The 18,285-nt window shown below is 42.9% G+C and overlaps 1 protein-coding gene across 2 annotated transcripts in view; it reads right to left on the minus strand.

Annotated features, from left to right (window-relative positions):
• Nucleotides 1-17,145, minus strand: part of RIMS4 (regulating synaptic membrane exocytosis 4) — a 297,809-nt gene extending 280,664 nt beyond the window's left edge. The window contains exon 1 of one of the 2 annotated variants that reach the window (XM_040436443.1): nt 17,043-17,145. In XM_040436443.1, coding sequence (XP_040292377.1) covers nt 17,043-17,145 — 103 coding nt within the window. The remainder of the gene's footprint in view (nt 1-17,042) is intronic. The other variant, XM_040436444.1, reaches the window with a different exon arrangement.
• Between the last annotated feature and the right edge of the window lie 1,140 nt (nt 17,146-18,285).

Here is an 18,285-nt window from a genome sequence, read left to right on the forward strand (position 1 = left end):
CTTAGCGTCCGGCCACTGTTAGCGCATCGCCCGCCCCACCACCCCACCGACCGCTGATCAGCGTTGAACCGCTGATCAGCAAGTTTGAACTTTTTTTTTTTTTTCTAACATTTGCCCATTTTTTTTGCCTGGACTTTTTAGTACGTGAACACCCGTGCCCCCACACACACGCACATAGAATAAAGGTTTACACGCACGCACATACACACGCACACACACACACCCATGGCCCGCCGGATGTTCTCGGTGGAGGAGGCATACGCCCAGATTGCCTCCGACTCCGAGAGCCCCAGTGAGGATGAGGATGACCCCACGTTCCTTTTGTCATCCGCATCCTCCTCATCATCATCGGATGACGATGAGCCACCAAGGCAGCGGAGACGCCGCCAGGCGGAGCCAGGGGCCCCACATGCTAGGGATCCTGTGGCCCACCCTAGTACGAGCCGCCCTGGGGTTCGTACTGGTTTCCCGGCCCACCAAATAAGCCCATCGGAGCCCCCTGCCGATGAACTTAGCTGGTGTCCCCCAGTGGACTTTGAGCCCGAGATTCCGGATTTTGCTGGCAATCCAGGAATCCAGATTCCCACAGTGGGGTTTACTGAAATGGACTTTTTTAGTTTTTTTTTCAGTAACCCACTGGTGAATCTGATGGTGGAGCAGACGAATCTGTACGCCCAACAGTTCGTCGCTCAAAACCCGGGCTCATTTTTGGCTAGACCCGGTGGCTGGACGCCGGTCAGTGCAGCCGAGATGAGGACATTTTGGGGCCTCGTGCTGCATATGGGTCTAGTGCAAAAACCCAGTGTCAGGCAATACTGGAGTGGGGACATACTCTACCAGACCCCACTGTACAGTACGGCCATGACACGCTCCCGGTTTGAGGCCATCCGGAAATGTCTGCATTATTCCGATAATGCAGCATGTCCCCCCCGAAGTGATCCTGCCTATGACCGGCTGTACAAGATACGGCCGGTCATCAATCACTTTGGGGCCAAATTCATGGAGGCCTACGTACCTGGAAGGGAGGTCGCGGTTGATGAGTCTCTCGTTGCGTTCAAGGGGAGACTCAGTTTCCGCCAATACATTCCCACAAAGCGGGCGAGGTATGGCGTGAAGCTATACAAAATTTGTGAGAGTACCTCAGGGTACACTTACAAATTTCGTGTGTACGAGGGGCGAGATTCCCGGATTCAACCACCAGAATGTCCCCCCACTCTGGGTGTTACCGGGAAACTCGTGTGGGACCTTATGTACCCACTGCTGGATAAGGGTTACCACTTGTACGTGGACAACTTTTATACCAGCATTCCCTTGTTCAGGTCCCTTGCCGCCAGATCCACGTTCGCTTGTGGGACCGTGCGGAAAAATCAACGCGGCCTCCCTGCCCACCCCCTCCAGGTACCCATCCCCAGGGGTGAGACCCGTGCCCTTACCAGTGGAAGCCTGTTGCTGGTCAGGTATAAGGACAAGAGGGATGTCCTTATGCTGTCCACAATCCACGGTAACAGCACCACCCCCGTCTCTGTGCGAGGTACCGCGGCAACGGTCCTCAAGCCCGATTGTATCGTCGCCTACAATCGGTATATGGGAGGAGTTGATCTCTCTGATCAAGTCCTCAAGCCATATAATGCCATGCGCAAAACCCGGGCATGGTACAAAAAAGTTGCGGTCTACTTGGTACAGGTTGCCATGTACAACTCTTTTGTACTATCCCGAAGCGCTGGCAGCACAGGGACATTCCTCCAGTTCTATGAGGCAGTCCTCAAAGACCTGATCTTTTCGGACCGGGAAAGAGCAGGCCGGAGTACCTCGGGAACTGGAGGCGCCCGGATCGTCCCTGGCCAACACTTTCCAGGTGTGGTCCCCCATACTGGAAAGAAGGGACGAACCCAAAAAAGATGCAGAGTGTGTCACAAGAGGGGGATACGGAAGGACACCACCACTCAGTGTGACACGTGCCCCGATCATCCGGGCCTCTGCATTATCGATTGCTTCAGGGAGTATCACACTTCCATGGAGTACTAAATTTTTATAATCCCCAACAGTCCACTAGAGAACATAAAACACTATGGCTCTCAGACTTTGGAGACACGGAAACAATTTTTCTTTCCCCAAAAAATATTAGTTTTAGTGCAGGCATCCTCAAACTGCGGCCCTCCAGATGTTGTAAAACTATAACTCCCAGCATGCCCAGACAACCTACAGCCATCAGCAGGGCATGGTGGGAATTGTAGTTTTACAACATCTGGAGGGCCGCAGTTTTAGAATGCCTGCTTAGTGTCTCCAAAGTCTGAGAGCCATACATATTGGGCATCGTCGCGTGCGTAAAAGTCGTCGCTATAAAAATTACTTTTGACCAAACGCCTCGGATGAACGGTGTTAAAAATATAAAATAAAAACGGTGCCAAAACACCTATTTTTGGGCAAAATTTCAATTTGAATCCATTTTGCCGGTAATAAAGCAACGGTTAACAGCCAAACAACACTAAATATTTATTGCCCCGATTCTGTAGTTTGCAGAAACACCCCATATGTGGTCGTAAATGGCTATATAGCCGCACGGCAGGGCATAGAACGAAGGGAACTCCATATGGTTTCTGGAAGGCAGATTTTGATGGACAGTTTTTTTTTTGACACCATGTCCCATTAGAAGCCCCCCCTGATGTAGCCTAGACTAGAAACTCCAAAAAAGTGACCCCATCTAAGAAACTACACCCCTCAAGGTATTCAAAAGTTACTTTACAAACTATGTTAACCCTTTAGGTGTTCCACAAAACTAAATAGCGAATGTAGAAACAATTTTAGAATTTAATTTTTTTGTTACATTGCCTCAAAAAGAGTAATATAGAGCAACCAAAAATCAAATTTACCCCTAAAATAGTCCCAAAACAACAACCACCTTATCCCGTAGTTTCCTAGATGGGGTCACTTTTATGGAGTTTCTACTCTAGGGGTGCATCAGGGGGCTTGAAAGGGTACATGGTGTAAATAAACCAGTCCAGCAAAATCTGCCTTCCAAAAACCATATGGCGTTCCCCTTCTTCTATGTCCTGCCGTTTAGCCAAATAGTAGTTTACGACCACATATGGGGTGTTTCTGCAAACTACAGAATCAGGGCAACCCATTTTGAGTGTTGTTTGGCAGTTAACCCTTGTTTTACTCCTGGAAAAAATTGATTATATTGGAAAATTTTCCAAAAAATAGAAATTTCAAAATTGTTTCTCCATCTGCCATTAACTCTTGTGGAACACCTAAAGGGTTAACAAAGTTTGTAAACCCAGTTTTGAATACCTTGAGGGGTGTACTTTCTTAGATGGAGTCACTTTTTTGAAATTTCTATTCTAGGGGTGCAACAGGGGGCTTCAAATGGGACATGGTATAAACAAAACCAGTCCTGCCAAATCTGCCTTCCAAAACCCATATGGTGTTCCCCTCCTTCTATGTGCTACCGTTCGGCCAAACAGTAGTTTACGACCACATATGGGGTGTTTTTGCAAACTACGGAATCAGGGCAACCCATTTTGAGTGTTGTTTGGCAGTTAACCCTTGTTTTACTCCTGGAAAAAATTGATTATATTGGAAAATTTTCCAAAAAATAGAAATTTCAAAATTGTTTCTCCATCTGCCATTAACTCTTGTGGAACACCTAAAGGGTTAACAAAGTTTGTAAACCCAGTTTTGAATACCTTGAGGGGTGTACTTTCTTAGATGGAGTCACTTTTTTGAAATTTCTATTCTAGGGGTGCAACAGGGGGCTTCAAATGGGACATGGTATAAACAAAACCAGTCCTGCCAAATCTGCCTTCCAAAACCCATATGGTGTTCCCCTCCTTCTATGTGCTACCGTTCGGCCAAACAGTAGTTTACGACCACATATGGGGTGTTTTTGCAAACTACAGAATCAGGGCAACCCATTTTGAGTGTTGTTTGGCAGTTAACCCTTGTTTTACTCCTGGAAAAAATTGATTATATTGGAAAATTTTCCAAAAAATAGAAATTTCAAAATTGTTTCTCCATCTGCCATTAACTCTTGTGGAACACCTAAAGGGTTAACAAAGTTTGTAAACCCAGTTTTGAATACCTTGAGGGGTGTACTTTCTTAGATGGAGTCACTTTTTTGAAATTTCTATTCTAGGGGTGCAACAGGGGGCTTCAAATGGGACATGGTATAAACAAAACCAGTCCTGCCAAATCTGCCTTCCAAAACCCATATGGTGTTCCCCTCCTTCTATGTGCTACCGTTCGGCCAAACAGTAGTTTACGACCACATATGGGGTGTTTTTGCAAACTACAGAATCAGGGCAACCCATTTTGAGTGTTGTTTGGCAGTTAACCCTTGTTTTACTCCTGGAAAAAATTGATTATATTGGAAAATTTTCCAAAAAATAGAAATTTCAAAATTGTTTCTCCATCTGCCATTAACTCTTGTGGAACACCTAAAGGGTTAACAAAGTTTGTAAACCCAGTTTTGAATACCTTGAGGGGTGTACTTTCTTAGATGGAGTCACTTTTTTGAAATTTCTATTCTAGGGGTGCAACAGGGGGCTTCAAATGGGACATGGTATAAACAAAACCAGTCCTGCCAAATCTGCCTTCCAAAACCCATATGGTGTTCCCCTCCTTCTATGTGCTACCGTTCGGCCAAACAGTAGTTTACGACCACATATGGGGTGTTTTTGCAAACTACAGAATCAGGGCAACCCATTTTGAGTGTTGTTTGGCAGTTAACCCTTGTTTTACTCCTGGAAAAAATTGATTATATTGGAAAATTTTCCAAAAAAAAGAAATTTCAAAATTGTTTCTCCATCTGCCATGAAGTCTTGTGGAAGACCTAAAGGGTTAATAAAGTTTGAAAAAACAGTTTTGAATACCTTGAGGGGTGTAGTTTCTAGAATGGGGTCATTTTTGGGAGGTTTCTATTATCTAAGCCTCACAAAGTGACTTCAAACCTGAACTGGTCCATATAAAGTGGGATTTTGAAGATTTCTGAAAATTTCAAAATTTGCTTCTAAACTTCTAAGCCTTGTAACATCCCCAAAAAATAAAATATCATTCCCAAAATGCTACAAACATAAAGTAGACATATGGGGAATGTAAAGTCATCACAATTTTTGGGGGTATTACTATGTATTACAGAAGTAGAGAAACTGAAAGTTTGAAATTTGCTAATTTTTCAAAATTTTTGGTAAAAATTGTATTTTTTTATGCAAAAAAATTAACTTTTTTGACCCAATTTTAGCAGTGACATGAAGTACAATATGTGACGAAAAAACAATCTCAGAACGGCCTGGGTAAGTCAAAGCGTTTAAAAGTTATGAGCACTTAAAGTGACACTGGTCAGATTTGCAAAAAATGGCCTGGTCCTTAAGGTGAAATAGGGCTGTGTCCTTAAGGGGTTAAAATAAAATAAAGTCTCTCTTTTACTGAATGAATGATGGGTGTCACAGTGCAAATACAAGCAGTAGACACAGTTCTCAGTATTTTACAGAGTAGGCTTTTCCCAAAGGCTGTGTATACAGATGGCTATGGTGATCCTCCCTCTCTTTCTATAGGAACGTGCAATCACTCCCAATATATCTCTGCAATGCCCAACTGCAGGGTGCAGTCCTAGATCACATAGCCAATTTCTGTCAGTAATATGGTGGGCACAAGAAGCAATAGAACTCAAACCATGGGTAGTAAAGTCTAAAGTTATATCCATGAGTTACCTTTATTGTCTCTGTTCAAGCATTGTCCCATTATAGTCCTTAACCTATTGGAACAATTTAATGCTTCTCTCCCTCAGAGGTTGGTTCTTAGCAAAGTTGCTTTTCTGGCACCTTTTACTAACAGGGATGGTGTCTCCCTGGAGAATTATTTTCTCCTGCTTTAGTTTGTCTGGCGTACACACCAGATTTAGCATACATATTCTTATTCTAGGCGAACTTACCAGGAATTACCAACTAGCCAGGGGAAAATGGGACTGCCAGTTAACTATTTCCTCCCATACACAACCTTTTGGAATACATGTTAAAGTTATATTAGTCAGTAGTACCACTGTAAGTGTGTAGAAACTTTAGAAGTTAACCATAGTGTATAATAACATTAACCTTTAAGCAGTGAACAACAGCATTTATCCTTTAGTAGTGAACAAGCGGGTCACTGCACATGTTTTGAAACAGTGGGTGGGGTTTAGTAGAAGGGGGCGTGTACTCTCATGGCTTGACAGATTTCTTATAATTGCAGTGCAGAGACCACTGGGTCAGGGAGCCCCCTGTTCTTTAGCAGGTAATATATAGGGATGTGCAAATCGACTTTGAATGAAACATCCAAAGTCGATTCGCATAAAACTTTGTTCCAATACTATACGGAGCAGGAGCTCCGTACAATATTAGAATGTATTGGCTCCGATGAGCCAAAGTTATTATAACTTCTTAAATTAATTTGTACTGTAAAAAAACATTTCCCGAACTCGGGTTCGGTTCCAACTTGTGGTACCTTACAACCGATCCTGAGTTCAGGAAATGGGTTAAGTACAAATTAATGTACGAAGTTATTACGCGAAGTCTTGCAAGACTTCATCCAAACTCGATTCGTGTATCCCTAGTAATACAGTTGCAAGAAAGTATGTGAACCCTTTGGATTGATATGGATTTCTGCACAAATTGGTCATAAAATGTGATCTGATCTTCATCTAAGTCACAACAATAGACAATCACAGTCTGCTTAAACTAATAACACACAAAGAATTAAATGTTACCATGTTTTTATTGAACACACCATGTAAACATTCACAGTGCAGGTGGAAAAAGTATGTGAACCCCTAGACTAATCTCCAAGAGCTAATTGGATTGAGGTGTCAGCCAACTGGAGTCCAATCAATGAGATGAGATTGGAGGTGTTGGTTACAGCTGCCCTGCCCTATAAAAAACACACACACAGTTCTGGGTTTGCTTTTCACAAGAAGCATTGTCTAATGTGAATGATGCCTCGCACAAAAGAGCTCTCAGAAGACCTACGATTAAGAATTGTTGACTTGCATAAAGCTGGAAAGGGTTATAAAAGTATCTCCAAAAGCCTTGCTGTTCATTAGTCCATGGTAAGACAAATTGTCTATTGTTGTAGAAATATTAATAGTTGTAATCTGCTCGCATCAAACTTTGTGTAAAGAAATAGGTAAATCTCTTTTCCCTCAAACACAGTCAGAGGCAGACACAGGTGTTACCATCTTGCTTGAATTCTGAGCAACTCCTCCTTCCCCCTGCCCAGTCTGTTTCTTTTATTTACTCACAAAAGGTGTAAAAGGGGCTGGCCCACAACAAGGATGCAGGAAGTGATGACATACAGGAAGTGAAACTTGTCAAAAGACAGGGGAGGGCCTCAACGTGGCTGGACAGTGCAATGCACACACCCCATCCCTGTATAAGGAAGGATGAGTCATGTCCATTGTCTGACCAGCCAGGTGGCCGCCCATCCCCCACCACTGTCAGCATGGATCCCATTCAATACTGCTCAAAGCGACCAGTATCTAGTGAAGATCATTCTACTGGTTCTTATAGGTTTGAGATTATCTGCGAGACATTGCTGCTATTGTCAGTATACGGTACGAGTATACCGACAAGGGAGATATGCATGTCTTAAAAGTAGATATGTATCCAGAAAGGGATAGCAAAGCCGCAGCAGAGGTATAATATGTATCTCTCATTATGCAGACTTCACTTCTCTAATGTGTATAGACATTTGAAGGGAAGAAGCCCAGTGCATTGCGCTTAGTGCTCACAAACCGGCAAACGCCCCCCTACACATTGAGAACACGTCTCCAAGCCCATGAGAAGGTTTTCATATTGACGGTTTTACCACTGGTCCCGATTCAACCCAAGTACCCTCTGCTAGAGCGTTCTTTGGCTAAATCCGACACAGGGAGACAGATGACAATCTATAAAAACACACACATCCTAAGATAAAATGTCCGACTAATAAAATTTCCACAACACTATAAATGGAGAAAGTTCAGCACTGCTTCTACTCTCACTAGGAGTGGCTGTCCTGTAAAGATGACTGCAAGAGCACAGCGCAGACTGCTCAATGAGGTGAAGAAGAATCCTAGAGTGTCAGCTAAAGACTTACAAAAGCCTCTGGCATATGCTAACATCCCTGTTAGCGAATCTACGATACGTAAAACACTAAACAAGAATGGATTTCATGGGAGGATACCACAGAGGAAGCCACTGCTGTCCAAAAAAACATTGCAGCACGTTTACAGTTTGCACAAGAGCACCTGGATGTTCCACTGCAGTACTGGCAAAATATTCTGTGGACAGATGAAACCAAAGTTGAGTTGTTTGGAAGAAACACACAACACTATGTGTGGAGAAAAAAAAGCACAGCACACCAACATCAAAACCTCATCCAAACTGTGAAGTATGGTGGTGGGGGCATCATGGTTTGGGGCTGCTTTGCTGCGCCAGGGCCTGGACGGATTGCTATCATCGAAGGAAAAATTATTTCCCAAGTTAATCAAGACATTTTGCAGGAGAACTTAATGCCATCTGTCCACCAGCTGAAGCTCAACAGAAGATGGGTGTTGCAACAGGACAACGACCCAAAACATAGAAGTAAATCAACAACAGAATGGCTTAAACAGAAGAAAATACGCCTTATGGAGTGGCCCAGTCAGAGTCCTGACCTCAACCTGATTGAGATGCTGTGGCATGACCTCAGGAAAGCGATTCACACTAGACTTCCCAAGAATATTGCTGAACTGAAACAGTTCTGTAAATAGGAATGGTCAAGAATTACTCCTGACCGTTGTGCACGTCTGATATGCAACTACAGGAAATGTTTGGTTGAAGTTATTGCTGCTGAAGGAGGTTCAACCAGTTATTAAATCCAAGGGTTCACATACTTTTTCTACCTGCACTGTGAATGTTTACATGGTGTGTTCAATAAAAACATGGTAACATTTAATTCTTTGTGTGTTACTAGTTTAAGCAGACTGTGATTGTCTATTGTTGTGACTTAGATGAAGATCAGATCACATTTTATGACCTATTTGTGCAAAAATCCATATCATTCCAAAGGGTTCACATACTTTTTCAGGCAACTGTATACATTTTTATAAAATATTTATTTTATGTTTATTTTACATTGCAATTGTAATGCAGAAGACTGGAGTTGTGCATATGTGTAAAGACTATACCATGGTATCCAGAGTCCCTATGACTTTATATTATGAAGATCTTCTTCCCTAGAAGTAATACTTATAGGGAGAATAAATGATATAGCAAAGAAAAGGAGCATGCCACAATTTTCTTGTCTGAAACCACATAAATCTTGTCTCTTTACAACCTGTACAACTCTTATTTTCTGCACATGTATGAGGCCAAAATGGGTTCTCTATTTTTAGCACTGTCAAATATTAGGTATATTTACCATCTAATTAGCTGTGCAGTTGAATATAGATGCACTGAAGAATTTGCATTATTTTCCCATACAGTTGCATGGTGATCTGCCATGTGTATTTGTATGCCTAGATCCTAAAGAAGCTTTTGTAGCCTACTAATCTACATTTTCCATCTGAATGTCAGTTCAGGGAGAGCACTGCTGCAGCCAGACACTTCCTCTGCCAGTCAGGGGAATGTCAGCTTCAGTAAGCAGGGAACCAGGAGAGCAGGACAGGCCAGACAGGTGCTAGTAGTGGGAGACTCAATTATTAGGGGTACAGATAGGGCAATCTGTCACAAAGACCGGGATCGTCGAACGGTGTGTTGTCTTCCTGGCGCTCGAGTTTGACATATCGCAGATCGGGTTGACAGATTACTATGAGGGGCTGGAGAAAATCCAGCGGTCATGGTCGATATCGGAACCGATGACAAAGTTAGAGGTAGGTGGAGCGTCCTTAAAAATGATTTTAGGTATTTAGGTCAAAAGCTTAGGGCAAGGACCTCAAAGGTAGTATTTTCCGAAATACTACCGGTACCACGAGCCACACAAGAAAGGCAGCGGGAGATTAGGGAGGTTAACAAGTGGCTCAAGAACTGGTGTAGGAAGGAGGGGTTTGGGTTCCTGGAGAATTGGGTCGACTTCTCTGTTGGCTACAGGCTCTATCGTAGGGATGGGCTGCACCTCAATGGGGAAGGGCAGCTGTGTTGGGGGAGAAGATGGCTAGAAGGTTGGAGGAGTGTTTAAACTAGGGACTGGGGGAAGGGTAATTACGTTATAGGATGGGAAGATAGTGCAGATAAAGACCGGGGGCAAGGCAATGGGACTGGGGGAGAAATGGAAGGAGGGACTAGAACAGCTCAGAAGGAAAAGTGTAGGTAAAAAAATATACATAAACCTCTTAAATGTATGTAGACTAATGCTAGAAGCCTGACTAATAAACCTGGGGAACTGGAATTAGTGATGTGTGAGGAGGACTATGACATAGTGGGAATAACTGAGACATGGCTGGATGATAGCTATGACTGGGCGGTTAATGTACAGGGTTACAGTCTGTTTAGAAAGGATTGTCAAAACCGGAGAGGGGTCTGCCTTTATGTAAAGTCCTGTCTAAAGCCCACACTCTGGGAAGATATAAGTGAGGGACATGAACATGTGGAGTCACTGTGGGTAGAAATACATGGAGGCAAAAACAATAATAAATTACTAATAGGAGTTTATTATAAACCACCTAATATACCAGAGTCCACAGAAAATCTGCTACTAAACGAGATAGACGAGGCGGAAGATCATAATGAGGTGGTTATTATAGGGGACTTCCTCTACCCAGATATAGACTGGGAAACTGAAACATTTATATCTCATAAAGGAAACAGGTTCTTGGCAATAACCAAACACAATTATCTTTCCTAACTGGTTCAGGACCCGACTAGAGGGACGTCCATACTGGACTTAGTATTAACCAATAGACCTGACAGAACAACAGATGTGCAGGTTGGGGGACACCTGGGAAATAGTGACCATAAAGTAATAACCTTCCAATTACCATTCAAAAGAGTGTTTCTTCAGGAACAAAAATAAACTTAAAAAAAGCTAAATGTAGCCAACTAAGAGAGGCCATAGGCCTAACTAACTGGGACAAAGTCCTCAAAAATAAAAATACAGCCACAAAATGGAATATTTTTAAAAACATCCTAAAATCTAATCTAAAAATCTACCTTATGGGAATAAAAGGTTAAGGAACAAGAAAAATAGAATAAATAAAACTGTAAAGAAAGCAATAAATGACAAAAAGAAAGCATTTAAATCACTAAAACTGGGTAGCGAGGAAGCACTGAAAAAGGAAAGGAAAAAAATAGAATATGTAAAAAACAAATAAAAGCAACTAGCAAAACTAGAGACCGAGAGATTAATTGCCAAAGAGAGCAAAACTAACACTAATATGTTCTTCAATTATATAAATGGTAAAAAGTATAAATCTGAAGGTGTCGGCCCCCTACAGAGTAATGAGGGGGGAGTTGCAGAGAGCGATGAGTAGAAAGCAAAGCTATTAAATATTTTTTTTTCTCCACTGTATTCACTGAAGAAAATAAACTGTCAGATGAAATGCAGAATGTAAAAGTTAATTCCCCATTAAAAGTGCCCTGTCTGACCCAGGAAGAAGTACAGCGGCGTCTTAAAAAGAATAGACAAATCGCTAGGACTGGATGGCATCCAGAGGGTGGTTATTAACGGTACACACTCAGATTGGGTCACTGTCACTAGTGGATTACCTCAGGGATCAGTATTGGGCCCTATTCTCTTCAATTTATTTATTAATGATCTTGTAGAAGGCTTGCACAGTAAAATATAAATTTTTGCAGATGACACTAAACTGTGTAAAGTAATTGACACGGAAGAGGACAGTATTGGAGGCTTGGGCAGATAAGTGGCAGATGAGGTTTAACACTGACAAAAGTAAGGTTATGCACATGGGAAGGAATAATGCAAGTCACCCATACATACTAAATGGTAAAACACTGGGTAACACTGACATGGAAAAGGACCTAGGAATTTGAGTGAACAGCAAACTAACCTGTAAAAACCAGTGTCAGGCAGATGCTGCCAGGGCCAATAAGATAATGGGTTGCATCAAAAGGGGCATAGATGCCCGTGATGAGAACATAGTCCTACCACTTTACAAATCACTAGTCAGACCACACATGGAGTACTGTGTACAGTTCTGGGCTCCTGTGAACAAGGCAGACATAGCAGAGCTGGAGAGGGTTCAGAGGAGGGAAACTAAAGTAATAATTGGAATGGGGGGACTACAGTACCCTGAAAGATTATCAACATTAGGGTTATTCACCTTAGAAAAAAAGACGACTGAGGGGAGATCTAATAACTATGTATAAATATATCAGGGGTCAGTACAGAGATCTCTCCCATCATCTACACTGCTCAAAAAAATAAAGGGAACACAAAAATAACACATCCTAGATCTGAATTAATTAAATATTCTTCTGAAATACTTTGTTCTTTACATAGTTGAATGTGCTGACAACAAAATCACACAAAAATAAAAAAATGGAAATCAAATTTTTTAACCCATGGAGGTCTGGATTTGGAGTCACACTCAAAATTAAAGTGGAAAAACACACTACAGGCTGATCCAACTTTGATGTAATGTACTTAAAACAAGTCAAAATGAGGCTCAGTAGTGTGTGTGGCCTCCACGTGCCTGTATGACCTCCCTACAACGCCTGTGCATGCTCCTGATGAGGTGGCGGACGGTCTCCTGAGGGATCTCCACCCATACCTGGACTAAAGCATTTGCCAACTCCTGGACAGTCTGTGGTGTAACATGACGTTGGTGGATAGAGCGAGACATGATGTCCCAGATGTGCTCAATTGGATTCAGGTCTGGGGAACGGGCGGGCCAGTCCATAGCATCAATGCCTTCATTTTGCAGGAACTGCTGACACACTCCAGCCACATGAGGTCTAGCATTGTCTTGCATTAGGAGGAACCCAGGGCCAACCGCACCAGCATATGGTCTCACAAGGGGTCTGAGGATCTCATCTCGGTACCTAATGGCAGTCAGGCTACCTCCGGCAAGCACATGGAGGGCTGTGCGGCCCTCCAAAGAAATGCCACCCCACACCATTACTGACCCAATGCCAAACCGGTCATGCTGGAGGATGTTGCAGGCAGCAGAACGTTCTTCACGGCGTCTCCAGACTCACATCTGTCACGTGCTCAGTGTGAACCTGCTTTCATCTGTGAAGAGCACAGGGCGCCAGTGGCGAATTTGCCAATCTTGGTGTTCTCTGGCAAATGACAAACGTCCTGCACGGTGTTGGGCCGTAAGCACAACCCCCACCTGTGGACGTCGGGCCCTCATATCACCCTCATGGAGTCTCTTTCTGACCGTTTGAGCAGACACATGCACATTTGTGGCCTGCTGGAGGTCATTTTGCAGGGCTCTGGCAGTGCTCCTCCTGTTCCTCCTTGCACAAAGGCGGAGGTAGCGGTCCTGCTGCTGGGTTGTTGCCCTCCTATGGCCTCCTCCACGTCTCCTGGCCTGTCTCCTGGTAGCGCCTCCATGCTCTGGACACTACGCTGACAGACACAGAAAACCTTCTTGCCACAGCTCGCATTGATGTGCCATCCTGGATAAGCTGCACTACCTGAGCCACTTGTGTGGGTTGTAGACACCATCTCATGCTACCACTAGAGTGAAAACACCGCCAGCATTCAAAAGTGATCAAAACATAAGCCAGGAAGCATAGGAACTGAGAAGTGGTCTGTGGTTACCACCTGCAGAACCACTCCTTTATTGGGGGTGTCTTGCTAATTGCCTATAATTTCCACCTGTTGTCTATTCCATTTGCACAACAGCATGTGAAATTGATTGTCACTCAGTGTTGCTTCCTAAGTGGACAGTTTGATTTCACAGAAGTGTGATTGACTTGGAGTTACATTGTGTTGTTTAAGTGTTCCCTTTATTTTTTTGAGCAGTGTATTTACCCCTAGGACTGTGACTGTGACGAGGGGACATCCTCTGCGTCTGGAGGAAAGAAGGTTCGTACACAAACATAGAAGAGGATTCTTTACGGTAAGAGCAGTGAGACTATGGCACTCTCTGCCTGAGGAGGTGGTGATGGTGAGTACAATAAAGGAATTCAAGAGGAGCCTGGATGTATTTCTGAAGTGTAATAATATTACAGGCTATAGCTACTAGAGAGGGGTCGTTGATCCAGGGAGTTATTCTGATTGCCTGATTGGAGTCGGGAAGGAATTTTTTCCCCTTAAGTGGGGAACATTGGCTTCTACCTCACAGTGTTTTTTTTTTGCCTTTCTGTGGATCAACTTGCACGATAACAGGCTGAACTGGATGGACTGATGTCTTTTTTCAGCCTTATATACTATGTTACTATAATTTGTACTGCCCTGTCTGTTTACATCTCTCTGTTCAGGAGAATAACATGGGGACATTTTTACATTCCATGTACGGACTGTGGCATCAATAGAAACTGCATTAGAAAATAATAATTCACATGCGATAAAGACAAAGAAGGGAAGAGAAATTAAAATAGGTTGCCTTTGTTCAGAAACTAGAAGAACCTGGCATACTTCAGGTCCCTTCTAGGCTCGAAGTAGATCATTACTGGCCGTGCACTGTACACATTTTTTGCAATTGTCTGACTTAAAGGCCACGCTGTTGAGATTGCAACAGCTACACAATAGAGACCCCGTGCCATGTCCCAGCTACGTGGCTGCATAGACTTTCTGTTCTCAACAGGGGAGCGTTCTCTGTAAAATTGACATATGTTCACCCTACAGCTGATACAATTCTGCAGCCAATAGACATTATGTAGCGAGGGCAGCGTGAGGCAATGGATTCTGTGTATGCCGATATACAGGGACATTGCAATGTATTTCCAGATATCCATACGTATAGACATAATTGGCATTCATCACATGACAAGATCTTCTTGTCTCATGGCTATGCTTTCAGTGCAAGGTTTATTTCTCATTTCTGCTAATTTCTGCTTGTAAAAGAGTAATGCATTGTCTGGCTATCATGATTTCCTGTAACATACAAAGCCGGCAGGCAGCACATGTACACGCTAATTAAAAATTGCAGTGGTTTTCCTATAATTAGCGGCAGAGGTTCATCTGCTGGGACTGTAATGATAGATACAAGTCAGGCCTAAACCCTTGAGGGCAATACAATTCCCAGTGGCCAACTCATAATATATAACCAATCCTCACGTTCGATTAATGACTCTGTATAAATAATAGGGCCGTGTAAAAGCCAGCTATGTTCTGCTCGCAATTTCTTTACTACATGGTAACCCCCAAAAGGCCTACAGTCCTCATGCCCTAAGCTAGCATCAATCTCCTAGATGTTTTTTTAGATGTTCTCCTCATTTCAGCGCCCTTCACATGATAAAATAAAAAGAAAAAAGAATCTCAGAGAAGCTGTGTCTGTAAGAAGGTCTATGTCTGCCTGAACTGCACAATGAATTCTTTACCAATCTGTAGATTTATGGATTAGATGTGCAAGAATCATATCTTGGTAAACATGGGCATCTTAATGGGCACAGGATGTTTACCCGGTTAATTTATATGTTCCTTCTGGTGTTATTTACAAGGAGAATACCAAGTAAGTTTAGAAAGAATCATTTCACTATATATCACTTTGTGCATGATGGTAGCAGGACGACTGGCATTAATATAATAGCTCAATCCTGATGGCCACCACCATGCCAATACTTGACCCAGTCCATGAAAATTGGACGCACCAAAATAATTTTGGCACATCAAAGTGAAAATTTTTGCTGCAAGGCCACCATTGCCAGGTTTTATAGCTGGTATGCTACTGTGCTGCTATTACCACTACTAGCATTACTATACTTTATATATAAATTATGTATATGATAATAGCAATTAATATATACTTCTGCTGTTATTCCTTACACCATGCCATCTACTGGCAACAGAGGATGGTTATTACCGGTACACACTCAGATTGGGTCACTGTCACTAGTGGGGTACCTCAGGGGTCAGTACTGGGCCCAATTCTCTTCAATATATTTATTAATGATCTTGTAGAAGGCTTGCACAGTAAAATATCAATTTTCGCAGATGACACTAAACTGTGTAAAGTAATTAACACTGAAGAGGACAGTATACTGCTACAGAGGGATCTGGATAGATAGATCTTTTAGAAAAAAAGACGACTGAGGGAAGATCTAATAACTATTTATAATGCATGACGACTCAGAATCAGTGCACAAATAAGGAACAGATTTTTATGATATAGGCTGAATGGTCCATGCAGGGAGATGTCATTACTCCAGACTACCCTGATAATATACAAATTTAGAACTATGGTGACCACAGATACCTGTGGCGGAGTGATTTCATCAATGACTGATGCATGTTAATCAATGTGCCAAGTCAGTCTATAGATTGGGGTAGATGTATTACAAATATAGCTTATGGCTCTGGAAGAAATAAGAAATTGTAACCACTCCTGGCCCAACTACTATTCCGGTCAGGAAGTTTGGAGTATCTGTATCTTTTGTACACCTTCTTCAGTCTAAGACAACAGAAAAAAGAAACTACTACTACTCCTAGGATGGTAGAATGTTCCTATTATGACCAAAAATTATCTTTTCATGTGGATCACAACAAATCACCGTCACCCTAATGAGACTGAGAAGATCATCTCAATTACACCATTTCATGGTCAATTGATTTAACCATTCAAGAGCTTCCACTCTAGTCTCTAGTAACCTGTGGCAGATTCCTTATGCCAGTAATTGCTGAAATCTGCGCATTGATATATTTTCACCCCTAATGTTGGCCCTGCCATTAACTGATTGTGCAGATGAAATGTAATTATGGGAAGGTTGTAAACTAGGTCTTATAATCAATGAATAAACTAGATGGCTTCGATAAAAAGGAATTGACGGACAAGCAGAGCATCTTTATGACTTACGATGGGTATTTTGGTAGGGTCCAACTCTCCACCGAACCATACCCTAGCCTGAAAGTGTACAGTCTACAGAAAACCCACAATGACATTTGCTAAGTACAAGACCCCAAAGCTCACAGTGTGAGATGCTTACCCCCATCTTCTTCATCAAAGGAGTTCATGCAGGGGAAGTAGATGGCCAGAGCCTCGAATGATGCAGACAGGCTAATCCGGCTCTGTGACCTCTCCATGAACATGCTTGGGGCGCTCCCCGGGTCTGACGTGGGCTTCGGGAGCTTGGACGCCCCATTTTTCACTCGGAGCACTGCACGAGGCGTCTTGGCAGCTTTTGTGGGGCCTTAGATATGAAGAAAAAGCCTCTATAACCTGCTGCACCCCAACAAGTGCCCCTTTACACAGAAGTCCTATGGATGCAGCTTGTAGATGGTGCATTTACAGAATCAATATGTCCAAGCTTTTCGAGGTACAGGATGCAGGTCCCAGTCACCAGGTGAAACACAAATAATCCCGGGCACCTATGCTCTATTGAGCTGTTTCCCCTCTCCTGCTTTCCTTCCACTTGCAAAGATCGCTGGTTGACTTCATTCACAGAGAGATGACAGGAGGGGGCTGAATGAAGTCATTATTAGGATACAGCCGAGCCAATCAGTGCAGGCGAACAATAAAGGGAGGCTTGGTCTCAGACACAGCAGAGCTGAGGATGAGAGAAAGGGGTTGGCAACACATTCAAAGGATCTTTGCACTCAGTGGCTACGGAGATGTCTAGTCATTGCTGATATGAGCATCCATCCATTACACTGCAACATAACATGCCTGTCACCATTTTCCTTTCTATGAACATATGGCTAAAGGTCCTTGTACACATAGAGATGATCTGGCAAATAATTGGGAATGAAGCTGACGCTCCCCATAGCTGTCAGATCATCAGTGGAGATGAGGGCTGCATTTGCATCCATCCATCACCTACTGTGTATGAGGACAAGCGATTGATACAGTGATCGCATGCCCCCATAGAAAATCAGCATTCCTGTGCAGATGGCTGCTTAGACTGCTCGATCTGCTGCACAGGAGACACAATCCCCTAATGAACAAGCTGCTTTCACATAGGCATATTTCTGGGATCAAGCGTTTATACAAAGATTCGTCCCTGATAATCTTCCAGGTTATCGGTCCATGTAAAAGGACCTTCATAATGTGAAATCTGTTGCTTTGTCTCTTTTCCTCTACTCTGTGTTTTTTTTTTTTTCTGAAGATTTGATATGATTAATCACATTTTTTTCTTAAGTATATTCAGAACACATAGCAGCTCAGTATGCTACCGATTCCAAATTTGAAGCTATTTTATGATGGTGTGGCCACAGGTAAAATAATTACTG

This window comes from Bufo bufo, chromosome 6 (assembly GCF_905171765.1).
Source record: "Bufo bufo chromosome 6, aBufBuf1.1, whole genome shotgun sequence".
Lineage (NCBI taxonomy): Eukaryota > Metazoa > Chordata > Amphibia > Anura > Bufonidae > Bufo > Bufo bufo.